Genomic DNA, 13,652 nt, shown 5'->3' with positions numbered 1-13,652 from the left:
TGTGTGTAGAAGAATTTATAAAGTTGTGTACTTTACCCAAGCATTGTCTCAAAATAATTTTATATTCTTAAACTTTCACTGTACACTATCAACACTAAATGTTGCTCTAAAAATGTGAACAGCATGTATAATTCATTTCATTTGTTTTGTTTCTTTGCAAAATTTCAGAAGTATGTCAAAAACAGTCGAAGCCTGCGCTCCACTTCCATCACGCGCGTCTCGACCGCATCCCCCAGCCGGCACCGCACCAAGTCCATTGACAATGAGGTGAACCTCCTCTCTGGCAGCCCAGTCCACCACCAGTCCTCTCCAAGGCGTCGTCCCTCCCTGGCTGAGCGGCTGGGCATCCGTCGCCGACATAGCACCACCACCCTCCTTGTGGAGAACATCATGACGGTGGCTGGAAGAGTCGGCACCAGCGGCGGGACGCACTCCCCGACCTCGCCCACTGCCGCGACTCCGCCCACTTTTGGAATGCTGAGGCAGAAGAGGCGGAGCTATGAGGGCGAGATGCGGAAAACGCGTTCACAGAACGATGAGCCGGACAGTGCAGATGATGGTAAGAGATGTGAAGACCAGTTTGCAAACTCCTAACATTTGCAATCTGTCAGTGCCTTATGGACAAAATGTCAGTTTATAACTCATGCATCTCATCTGAAGTGTCTCACTATTACACATATGAATTAAATGAAAACTTGTGCTTTCTTGCATTCATAGTAACTATTCATTCTAATACTTGCAAAAGAATACTGCCTGACCATTCAGTTCAGATGCGGCTATATGTTGTTTCAATTAACAGTTTTAGATGTTATATAGGAGGTGACTGGTCACTGGAATGATTTATCTAACAAGTTATTGCATACGTGGAGAGAATGCATGATGACAAAAACTTAACATGTGTTTCTTAAAGTACGTGCATTATGTCTTTATTCAAGGTCTGATGAAACATGATTGCCTTTGATTTATAATTTGTCGGGTGAGAATGATAAGGGCGTTAAGTTGCCACTAAACCTATAGTGTTTGAGACAACTTAACGCCCTTCTCATTCTCAAGCGACAAATCAGAAGTAACTTAATTTGCATGCACTGATCACACAATGTGCTGGTGTTACCCCAAGGAGGGGATGGTGATGTCAAGAATAGGCTTTCAATTTTTGTGTACATCTACCATATCTTTAAGTTGATTTTGTTCACTTGTAATGAAAGTGGTAAAAGTTTTGAAGATAGTCCACCAAAATAAAATATATTCTCCATGTCACTCTACACTAATGATTTGCTTTGAATCAATAGGTTTTCCAACTGCGTAGATCATATCTATGGCATTCTGTTTTTTGTTTGTTACATGTGTTTTTACTTATTTTTATTCATGCATGTATATGACACAGAGCAAGCCTTAGTCAACACTCTTTTTTTTAATATTTTCTTACTAAAAGTTTTTGAGATATTTCTGTGGTACCTGGCATGCACCTATACAAAAATTAAAAAGTGGAAAATCTCATTAATAAAAAATATTGCAATTTATGATCAATTGATTTCTTGAGCCAACCTCAAATTCATAGGGTATGATCTTGTAGTTTGTTTTATATTTTCAAAACTTATGAACTGTTCATCTCTTGCTTCTGTTCAAGGGAGTGCCACAATAAGTACATTGAATATCTGTGATAGCAATATATATATATATATATATATATATATATATATATATATATTTGTATATATCTAATTCTCACATGTTTGATTGTTCATGATCTTAACTCACATTTTGTTGGATACAAAACTAATTTTACAAAACCAATTTTTTGGTCCGATTAGAAAATTTGGAATGCTGAAATTTGCCTCTTCATTGTACGTATCACTTTCTACCAGAAGGTACATTTGGTGCTTTTCTCTCTGCTTTCTTACATTTAACAGATTTTCTTCTGAGGCATTTTTTGAGTCATTATCTTAAGCATTTCCATACATTCATTCATATTAACATTTGAACCATTGCCATTCTCATTCTGCTTAACCACCGATTTATGCCAAGGACCAAAGTAACAGGTAATAATGTCATAGATGTGCCTGTATTTAGTGTATACATCAACTAAGAGACTTGCTGTTATCTTACCTTTTTAGCCTTTATATAGGACCCACCAGGCTTCCATGTGATGCAGTGTTCACTCTTGTTGTTGCTGTTCACAGGTGTTTGCGTGACACTGTGCCGTGTGATTTGCTCTTCTTGCATGCCCATTTTGTTTACCTTTAAAGCATTTTGTTTCATTCTCTGTTAGTATTAAGCCGTCCTTCCCAGTCATTTGCAGCTGACTGATTTTTTTGAAGTGATTTAAAAAAATCAATCTTTATCCCATGAACCAATCACAAATGAATAATCTCCAAAATATTTTCCACAAGAGTTTGCTTTATCCCAAATTTGCCCTGATTTGTTTTGTTTTGTGTGGTTTCTTTTTCAAACACCACACACAAGTCAGGAAACATTGAAGTTCAGTGGATAAAACTTTAAAAGCAAAGCATGAAATATTCACTGCCTACCCCTTTGGAGGGGACTTGATGTAGTTTTTGTTGAGATGGAGCTTTAGGTTTCCAAATTCTTTGTGAGATAATGATAAACCTCTTATGAAATGTGAATGAGCATACAATTCTATTAAAGAGAAATTCAAAGTTAATTTGATGAAAATTGGTTTTGAAATGGCCAAGATATCGTGAATATAAGGCAACCCTAATGAAGGGTGGGACCCACATTTTATTATGATTGCCTTGTTTTAATTTGTTTTTATATATCTCAGCCAATTCAAAACCAATTTTTATCAAATAAACCTTGAAATTCTCTTAGAATTCTATACTCTTTAATATTTCATGAGTGGTTTCTTATCATCTTGAAAAAAAAATGTTGAATCTCCATCTCAACTAAAACCATACCATCCCTTTAAAACCATTAGTCCTGTGGTAGTTTGGTCATTAGCATTTACTTACTTCCTCAGTGGCCATATGAAATAAACCCAAACACACACACAAACTAGGTGATTTCTTGCTAGAGAGAGGGGATGTATTTGCACTACTGTTACAACCACGGTATGGTTTGAAAATGCTCCTTAACATATTGCAGGTGTCCTTCCTTTCATGTGTACCTTCACAAAGGCATCACGTTTTATTGATTTGTGCCATACACTTGATAAAAAGTTCTTTTTTTTGTGTGTGTAATAGTATATCACCTAATGGTTCAATGAGATATGCAAAATGAAATGTATGGAAAGATATTTGCTGCTTACATAAAATAGATTAGAATGAACTTCAGGTGTGTTTTTTTAGATATTACAGAGCCAAATCAAAATCTAGTATCAAAAGGCATCTATCCATTTCATTTGTGATGTTTAAATGCATTCTTTGATTTTAAATAATGTTTAGATTATTGTAGTGTATACTGCTTTTTTACTATTATTCACTGGTTTCACATAGAGTAAATGTTAATTGCTTTCATTTAATTTCTGTTCAAGACAGAAGCCATAGCAGTTATTGTTTTGTTTCAATACAGCTCAAAGTAGAGAAAGTTTATGTGTGTACTCACTTGCTTTGATTGAACTGTAAATATATTGTTTTTCATTCTTCAGTTGCACAAATCAGCCTTCTTTGTTCCTTGTTCCTAATATTGATGTTTGGCTTCTTTGAAAAATGTTCATTTGTCTTTACTGTGAAAGTAATCTAATCTTATATTACATCTTCCAAGAAAATATCTGTTGATATCGATTACCACTTTCTATATATCTAGTTCTCTTTTATTATTTTTTTTCTCTTTGATTTTAAGTATGATGAGCAGGAACATGTTTGCCATGCCTAGAACTTTATTTCTTCAGAAAATTCATCCTTTTATAGGAGGAAAATCATTCTGCAATGCCCAAAATTTGCACAAAATAATTTCATTATATCTTACAAGAAGTTGACTGCAATGTAGAATCAGATCTTTGAATCTAAAGCTGCATAAATGGAGAGAGGGATTTTGTATTAAATGCTTTCATTTTCATGTCATAAAACTGTCACTCTATTTTGTTTCCTTCTTTCTGTGTTTCAGTATTCGCTGAAGACAAGGACGACTTGTATCCTGTTGATTCTGAGTCTGTGATTGAGCTGATCTCATCCTGTGGAGACACAGCAGAGTTAGAGGCAGATGGTTCAGTCAGCATTCCTCTGGATAGTATCCCTCAGATCCTTAGGCTTGGACTGTCTCCGTCTATGCTCCTCCACGTCATCCAGGAGAGAAGGCTCAGCCTCAGGGCCTCACCCTCTTCTGATTCCCTCTCATCGGCAGACTTTTGGGACTCCCGGGAAGGGAGGGCCATGTCTGGTTGCGAGAGCGATTACGATGATGACTTCACCTATCCTGTATTTGTGCCTACAGAGCCTCCAGCTTTGAGCGAGGGAAGCGCAATACTTAGCAATAATGACATGTCTGTGGAGATAGAGGCCATCATGTCAGCTCGTTTCCCTCCAGACAAACTCCTCCAAGATGATGGGGAATCTCTCGATGACTGCCAGTCGACAGAGATGTCCTTCTCAAGTCTTGGGTCAACTGATGACATTTCGATAACTGAGTTGAAAGAAGAGCTTTCCAGAGGGCGGGGAGTGGATCCAAACTCTCCCAGCCGTTCACTTACACAGGTAATCTTACCCCCACAAGTACACAATGAACTGCCTGTAGAGGGTCAAGCTCCTACCAGCGCATCATTGCAAGTGCAGCAGGATATGACAAGAGATGACAGAAAAGATGGCAAGGCCACCAGCAGCAGAGGTAGTCACAGTTCCCTGAATGAAAAGCAGGTTGATGCGGTGGATATTCCAAAGGAAGCAGACACCAAGAGCACTGATCACACAGAGGAAGAGACCAGAAGACAAGATGTGGCAGAGGCATCATCTAGTCATTGGTCAGAGCCAGATGAGAATGACATGGGCTCACTCAACTATGTAGTTGACTCACTGCTCGACCTTGCGGCTAGTTTGGCAAAAGAAGAAGAGGAAATCAGAGCATCCATGAAGATTGAACAAGCAAGCTCTTCAAAGAGTGAGGGAGAAGAAGAAGTTGGCAGGAAAATGCCAAATCATGGAGTTTTGCATCATCAAGTGGAAATTTGCCAGAGTAAAGACACTTTCCCTGCAGCAGTATCTAAACCTGAAGACGAGACTGCAAAAAACTCATGCCACACTCCAGTCTCCAGTGACACCAGTAGCAGTATTCCCACAGGAGCTTTGCCAACTGCAGTCAATGGCTGTCAGAATTCTATCCAGCAGGCCAAGAATGAAACTCAGAAGGCCTCTCCAAGGACTCAATCAAAGCCCAAAACTTTTGCAAGGAGCTTCAGTGGTCTGTTTCAGAAACACGATCTCCTTGTTTCAAAGCAGTCAGAGGCCAATTCAAAAGGAGGGCTGAGATCATCACTGAAGAAGCGATTCACAACTAGGAGTGTTCCTGATATCACCAAGGTAGATGTGCTTACCAAAGGGCAGCAAGAAGAGGGACAACGAGAAAGGGATTCAACAACTGAGCTATCTAGGAGCATCGAATCCCTAGAAACAGCAATATCACAGCCAACTACAAAAAACTCAAGTCAGAAAACAGTCAAGAGAACATTCAAGGTGCAAATAAATATGGAATGCTCAAAGAACAGTGTGTTATCTGAAAGCGACTCCACAGATGTTCCTATAACCTGTACTGGGAAATCTCAAGAAGAGAGTTCTCCTGTTGCAGTCATCAGTAGCGATGTTGATGTTCGTGAAGAACTCCCACAAGAATCGATAATAACCATACTTCAAGATACAGACCAGGAAACTGAATGTATAGACACCATCGAAAAGTCCACTCAAACTGAGGAAAGAACCGACATGAGGCAAGTGGTAGAATGTTCTGAAGACACCAGCAACAGCCACAGTCACAGTACTTGGCATCGTGAAGGCAATCTTACGAGACCATTAAGTTGTCCAGTCCTGCCCCAAGAGACAACCAAGAATCAGGGGAAGTGCAGAATAGTGTACATCCATGATCAGCCCTTGGACAAGGTTGAAGAACCACTGTCATCCAATGAGTACATTAACTCCGCAATAGATGATGGAGTAGAGATCTTAGCAAATGCCCAAGTTGATTCAAATAATGAGGCTTCTAGTGGAATTGAGCCAGTTCTTCAGCAGGCACCTCCTGAGGGGAACAACCTCGAGGGAGCTGGGAGCAGGGGTAGTGGAGATGGATTTGGAACCCACATCTGCATAGTTAAGGGGTGCGATTGTGGGTTCCAAAGCCTGTCACAACTCTTAGATTCAAGTCTGCTGACAGAGACTTGCTTCATGGGAGATGATCAAGAAGAGACTGGAGAAGATGCAGAGATAGCAAATGGAATGGAAAACATTCCTGATATTACAGATAGAAACGAGCAAACTGTGGAGAAAGAAGCTGATGTGCAGTCACCCACCACTTTGGAGTCTTCCAGGGAACATGTTGCCAGCAGTAAAATCATGCTGTCAAACCCAAGGGAGAATGAGGCTGTGTCCACTCTGAACTCTGATCTTAAGACTACAAGGAGGAGCATAAGTAAGTTCAGGAGTGAGTACAACCGGAGTTTTGATGAAGAAGACAGTGATGGTGAAGGGAAGAGTGCCTTGCATGTGAATGGAAGTGTACAGTGTGACCTTGGAGTACAAAATATCCAGACAGTAGAGATATCACCCGAGACCCTCTACAGAGGGGCAGCGGAGTCTGTTGGCTCTACTGAGTCATCAAATCCTGGTTCCGGCAGCATCAAAACATCTCAACATCAGACCATCCATGGGAAGAGAGCCAATGTAGATGTCGTAGCAGGTCTTGAGAGCAGTGCATCAATTGCCATGCTTGAGCAAGCTGAGAACAGTGACCGATCATCAGATAGTGATAAAGTTTTCCTACAAGAATGTACTACCAGTGAAGAAGATGCTGTGGACTCTGACTCACAGCTGCCTCGTGGTAGGGTGACAGAGGTAACCGATGAAGGCATTACAAATGAAAGTAGGTCTGTTGAAGAGGGACTAACAGAGAGTGGTGCCACTGCAGAAAAACCTTTTGATATGCTTAAATCTCTTGAAGAAGTGACATCTCTTTTAGACAATGAACTGTCTCAGCGAAGGAATCTGAGAAGGAACTCTTCCCCTGGATCATTACTGCAGATTCCCCATAGCTTCTCTAATCGCCAGGTGGATGCATCTATGACCCAGAAAATGGCCATCACTAAAAGTAAGCCAGAGATTGGGGGAGCAATTTCAGTCAGGTTCCTCAGCCGAATCCCTCGAAGCCACATGTCGGCATACGCTTATAGTGACTCTGACTCTGATTATGACTCCACCACCAGTGGTTCATCGCAGGATACTGTGGTTGATGCTATCGCTAGACATCCAAGAGGACTTAAATGCAAACCTCCTGTTCCACCCAAGACTAGCACACTCGCACTGTCCGCATCTGGGCCAGAATGCTCCAGCCAGCCAGCAAAGAAGAAGCCACCTGTTCCTCCAAAACCAAGACATCTCAGGAATCTTTTGACGCAGAATAAACCTAGAGATGGCATCACACTTAGCCATCTTACTCTCTCTGAAGGTGGAAAAAGTAGTCCGCTTGCTGGGACCTGTAACACCAACAACAACAGAAGTGCACTTCAAGAGGGTTGTGCCATACCTTTGGAGATAACTTTGCCTGAGCCATCGTTTCTGAGAATTTCCAATTTGAAAGCTCAGGATGCTGGGAAGATGAAAGAGCAGAAAACTATTTCACCATCGACATCATCTTTAGCACCACCAGCATCAGAAGATGTCTTGGATTCTTCTTCACGTGAGGGTCATGTGACACAAGCCATTTCATCCACAGGAAGATCCGACCCAGCAGAGGCCACAGAGCAAACAAATAAAGGGAGGCCATCTAATGAGTCAAATGCTCGGTGCCAGAATTCAGAAACTGGTGTCGTGGGGGAAGGCGATGTCTCCAAGGAAATGGCAGGAACTACCTTTCACGTGACCATGAGGGTAAAGACTGGCAGAAGACCACCTAAGCTCCAACACAGACACAGTACAGGGTCACTCTTTGCTATGAATGGTGAAGCAGCTTCAGAAGATTTCTCCAATCAGATAATCTCTGTAAATCGAGAGTCCTATCTTGATAGAGTCAGCCATGATGGGTGGGACTGCTCCATGAAAAGTTTGACTCTAGGAAGAAAGAGGCATCAAAGTCAAAGGGTGTATTTCATGCTGAATGTATAAGAGTTATGCAAGATTGTCTCCGAGTGTTTTCTAACAACAAAGTATATATCATCTCCTTCAAACTACATCGTTCAACATTAGGTTCCTTATCATTACCTCAGTTTGTTACTCGATTTTAATTTGCTCATCATCTGTATGCATAGGTATTCCTCCTTAATTTTACAATGTGTACCACGCTATGTTTCAGTGTAACAAGAAAATATTCTGCCAAGGATTAATTCTTCCTGAACACAATTTTGGTTTGTTGGTTGTCAATAGATGTGGGGTGTGGGTTGTTATATTTTTTACTGTGTTATTCCTGATTTACATTTGAGTATTGTATTCCCATCGTCTGCTATATCATTTGAAGGAGATGTCACACCAACATTTTACCGAATGCTTACATGCTAGTCCAGAGTGATACAGGTTTTTTGATACCATCCTCATATTTTGAGTAATGACTACTCTAGGGTACACTTGTCCCTTTTCAGTTTTATATGGTCAAATGTGTACAAACTTGACAGTATACGAGAAGTTTGGCAGGTGATGACGATAGGACCAGATAGCAAAGAAATCAGAAACCTCTATATCTTAAGGTGTGCATTTGACAAAACAAATTGAAGGCTCCGTCCACATTGCCGATTCACACGACTGTTTTGAAGCGATGCACCCAAATTTGAGAGAAATGTCCTTAAAATGTATTGAAATGACAACACCTATGATTCAACCATAAAAGCCTGCGGTTTGACACTGGTGTATGAAAAATGAGTAAATGAATAATGCTCTCCCATTACACTTCATTTCTGCGAAATATGCACTTCACTTTTAGACTATCGATAATTTGTGGCTGAGTTACAACTTAAACTATTTTTCTGCGATAAAGGGATGTGAGCAAATTGCAGAGCGTAGTAGATTCATGGGAACTGAATTCCTCATTGTGTATCTTCAGAAAACACATACGCAATTTTTTCATATCGGTATTTACATTTAAAGTTCAAATTGAATGTCATACTTACCAATCAGGCCTATCCCTCGTGCATTGCATCCATTTGAAACACGTGCTTACCATTTCAATAAATATGGCGTCAGGCTGCGGTCTCCGCTAATGCAAATTAAGTGGTCTATGTTTTGAACGTATACAGGGCAATTAGAATAAGTTGGGGTAACTAAAATCACTCATTTTGTGCCAGTCAAAGTTTCACAAGTGTAAGCACAATGAAAATGAGAACTACAGTCATGTATTTAGTGTCTAAAGCCACATCGGCAAGGGCTGTACATCAAAAACAGCAGAGAAACTGAGACTTAGCTCCATGCAAAAGTATAATCAATCCTATATTGAGGCTGCAGTGGCGCTTCATTATTTTTCCTGTGAAAGTACCGGCTAGGATATGATGGATATTTCATGATGATAAACGAAAGTAACATTGGACTTTGCGTATGGTGGTACTTGTGCCTCCTAGGAAGTGAAATGAGTGCACAGTTACATAACTGAGGTTGTGATTCTCAGGGCAAACTATGTACAGGTGATCACAAGTTGTTAAGTGCATTGACCATTACAACGTGGTAGAAACCGTAAACCAAGGATAACAACTATAGATAATACCAGACCCAGTTTCATTTATTTATACAATTGTCACTGGTATTATAGACAAAGCACTTACAGCAGGAGTTGCTACGGGAGTGGTCACAATCATGTAAGCATTACAGTTGTTTCAACGGTAACACAAATAGACTGGTTTTTATGGTTAAAAAAAAGAGTGAAGGTAGAATAAGCACAACATTCACATGAAGAAATACCATATCTGGTGAAGGCATGTGGAACTGTTATAAATCTTCATGTCGTGTGTGTGTGTGTGTGTGTGTGTGTGTGTGAGTGAGCGTTTGTGTGTTGTTTTAGGGGGAGGGGGTTAGAAATTGATATGCTGCCGAAGGTTTAGACAGCCAGTAACTTCCTTGTATAAAAGTAACATTTTCATGAATAAAAGCAGTCTTTTTTTTCCTGTCTTATATAGAAAATCGTAAAGATTATACACTTTTTTATGAGAATCTGTATTATTTGGTTGAGGATTCTTACTAAATTGTGTTTATAACTGATCTTTATATAATGAATTATACTTTTGATATATGATGATTGTTGTTACATTGTACTTCATCATTCATGTATTTAGGGAGATGATTTTCAGGTGTGGAACTATTTTTGTTTTTTCTCTGCGTCTGCGTTTAATAAGATTGTGTTTATAGTCTTCCTTTCTTTATTTATTTTTTCTCTCATCCAAGTCGCACTATTTCTCTCTCGCGCACGCATGAACCTTTCTACTGTATATCTTGCTGGGTTTTTCTTATTTCCTCGTCTTCTTTTTCAAGAACTATAGTATAGTTCTGGGGATAAGACCTCAATCACAAAGTCTTGGCTTCAAATTCCCCGACAGCAGAAGTTGTGACCCACGGCAAAGGCACTTTATCCTCAGTGCCTATAAGAGCCTTTCGGCAGGGGACTTTGAGCCATCGTTCCTGGGGTTGCTTGCTCATACAAGTATCATAGCTTCATTAGCGGCTACGTAAAACTTTTTTTTTCAATGATTCAACTGAATTCTTAAATTCCAGCTTAGCGATGTAATTCTGTTTGGTGTTGTGGTTGTTGTTTGCTTGTTGTTGGCTTTTTTTTTGTGTCAAATCCAATTTCTGGATATCTATTGTCTATTTTGTTTCAGGGGTTTACATTCTTTGCCTTGTTCCGTATTAGTTATCTCTTACTCTGTCTACGAATCTCTTTCATTTTCTCGTCCATATCCATCCTTGTTACTTGATTGATTGATACTGAGTCAACTATTTTTAAACGAAAATGTATTCGTGCAGTGATTGCATTACTTTTGTTGATTTTTCGACGGGAGAACTATTTCTGCCCTTCTGAAGTTAGTTGTGTATCGTGACATTTTTAAAGGGAAACGGTCATGTGTTTGAAAATATTTCTCAAAGTAATCGATTATGATATTTATTATTTGTTGAAGCGAGACAATCTTGTCTGCTTTTAAAAGGAAACTCAATAATTGTTGTGAGAACCATTGGCCAAGGTAGAGTTTGCGACCTAGTCGTCTTTTTTCTTCAACCAGTCTGCTTTGTTTACATATCTTTGATTATAAAGTAGAAAGTTTTGGCGATTTTTACTGTCAAATCATATTGTCCTCATATCAGTGCATATCAAGGATGGTTTGAATGAACCGGCTTCACTGTAGAATTTGTTTTACCTAAAAGTTGGAACTTTACAATTGTAATACTATGATTGTTTTTATTGTCATATTTCTATATTGAAAAGTTTTCCTACGTCGTCTAAAGCCAAATTTCCTGTGAGAACGTTCTCTACTTCAGTAATTCATTGACTAATTCTTACGTCGTAAATACTACTTACAGCAGCTGTCATACATTTCTAAGAGGTCGTTTTGTACATTTTTTTTCTTTGTAGATAAGATATCTTTAAAGTTCCAACTCTGATCAGAACGTGAACATCCTTGTCTGCTTTATACGCACTGGATGAATGTATTTGTTGAGTTTACTTAAGCAATGTGAAAGAAATCATTAATGATGAACATTGAATGCAATTTCATGGGAACAATTTTATTGATTAGTAACGGAAGTCTTGTATAAAATTTCAAAGTATGTTATATACGATACATGTTACGTCTTGTTCATTTTGTTGAGCCATTTTCATCATAGTTTACGAAATAAAACTTCCTTTAATGATGATTGTTGAATTGTATTTTACGATACCAATGTACAAAAGATCTGTATCATAGCAGCATTTGCAGAAAAGAAATAAAAACTTTGTAGAATTTAATGATTAAGAAAGCGAACTACCCTTGACTTCTTAACGTACTTGTGTGACAATGTGCTACTGAAACTAGTGTGTTTATTTATATAGTTCATATTTTACTGTCTTATCTGGATTGCCTCTGTCGTAGCTTGACTAGAATAGCTAAACGCAGGTTTTTGCGCTGCGTCTAGTCGGACTCTATCTCTTGACAAGTTAATAGTCTATCATTTGATAAAGAATTCAAAGGGGAAGTTTCTCAAATATACATGTGGATTGAGTAAATGCATAGAACACATCAGTGAAGTTTGAGGAAACTCTGAAAATCCGTTTAAAAGTTAAGAACTTTTAACATTTTGGTGCCGCCGTCGCTGGATGAGAAGACTACAGCAGTTCCTGACGTCACTGCAAACCAGCGATAATAATAGAAAATATACAGAGAATTCGACAAAATTTCATTTTTTAAAATGATAAGTACAGATTTCTTTGACATGTAACTGACATATCTTTAGGGTAACACTACTCGCTCTGCTTTCTAAAAGAAGCAAGTCAAAATTGCTCTTTCGTTATGCTTGAAAAATGAAAAGTTTGCGGTATTCTCTTTATATTCACTTTATCATTCATAGTCCTTCAGTGACGTCACGAGCTGTTGCGCTTTTCTCAGCCAGCGATTGCGGCACCGAACCTTTAAACACTCATAACTTTGAACGAATTGTCCGATTTTCCTCAAATTTTGCTGATATTTTCCACTAATATTCCTGCATTCACTCGATCCACATGTATATTTCGGGAATATACCCTGCTTTCCTTCAACTGAAAATATTTTAGTTTGCAAACCGTTTCTTCATTCAATTCTCGGTCTCGAAAGTCGTATGAAAGTGCATTGCCACCTCATATCAGAAAACACGCACGCACGCACACGAACGCACACGCACACATGCAGACAGTGCAATGTAACTAACTGTCAAGAAAGAACAGAACGGGGTCCATTTTTTTTTTTTGAAAAAGAAGGAAATCTTGTATTACATTATGGAGTTTGGAGTAAATGTAAGTTCAGCAATGTTTTCCATAACAACTTTTTCCACTGCATTTTCACGGGGAACGAAATTTGGGTTTCGAGTATTTGTAAACAGACATAAAAAGTTACATTCAATCATGTTTTCACACACGGTATACAGCAGCCGATTCTATAAAATAATTGTATATATACAATTGTGGATTAGGGCTAATGAAAGGATTACAAAACATGAGTAAAAGAGAATTACGCTAGAAATGTCACACACACACTGTAACGAAAACATATCAGATAAGAAAGATGCATACAAACCAATGTATAAATATCTCTTTCTACATTATATTGCAAACACACGCTGTTTGATGGACTAAATTAATCATTATTTTTTATAATAACTCATTATTTTATATTGCAAATTGAAAACGAACAAATGTACGATATATACCAACAGAATGATGATGGAACAAAATATGTTTACAGGTTGGGAGCATGCACGTTTAAAATGTAATTAGTATGTGTGTATTGGTCAGGATTACTACAAAATATAAGCATTTTTACTTTTCTTGCGTTGGTTTCTTTTTTTTTTATTTCTTGCGTA

The 13,652-nt window shown here is 38.7% G+C and overlaps 1 protein-coding gene across 1 annotated transcript in view; it reads left to right on the top strand.

The window, feature by feature from the left end:
- The window catches only part of LOC139733173 (uncharacterized), a 63,064-nt gene extending 54,790 nt beyond the window's left edge, over positions 1–8,274 (top strand). The window contains exons 22-23 of the mRNA XM_071644015.1: positions 169–559; positions 4,063–8,274. Of these exons, the coding sequence (XP_071500116.1) occupies positions 169–559; positions 4,063–8,255 (4,584 nt within the window). The 3' untranslated portion in view covers positions 8,256–8,274. The remainder of the gene's footprint in view (positions 1–168; positions 560–4,062) is intronic.
- Positions 8,275–13,652: the final 5,378 nt, after the last annotated feature.

This window comes from Diadema antillarum, unplaced genomic scaffold (genome assembly GCF_040938485.1).
Source record: "Diadema antillarum isolate AM-2024a unplaced genomic scaffold, OU_Dant_1.0 seq00000462_RagTag, whole genome shotgun sequence".
NCBI lineage: Eukaryota > Metazoa > Echinodermata > Echinoidea > Diadematoida > Diadematidae > Diadema > Diadema antillarum.
This window is presented reverse-complemented; position numbering and strand designations above follow the sequence as displayed.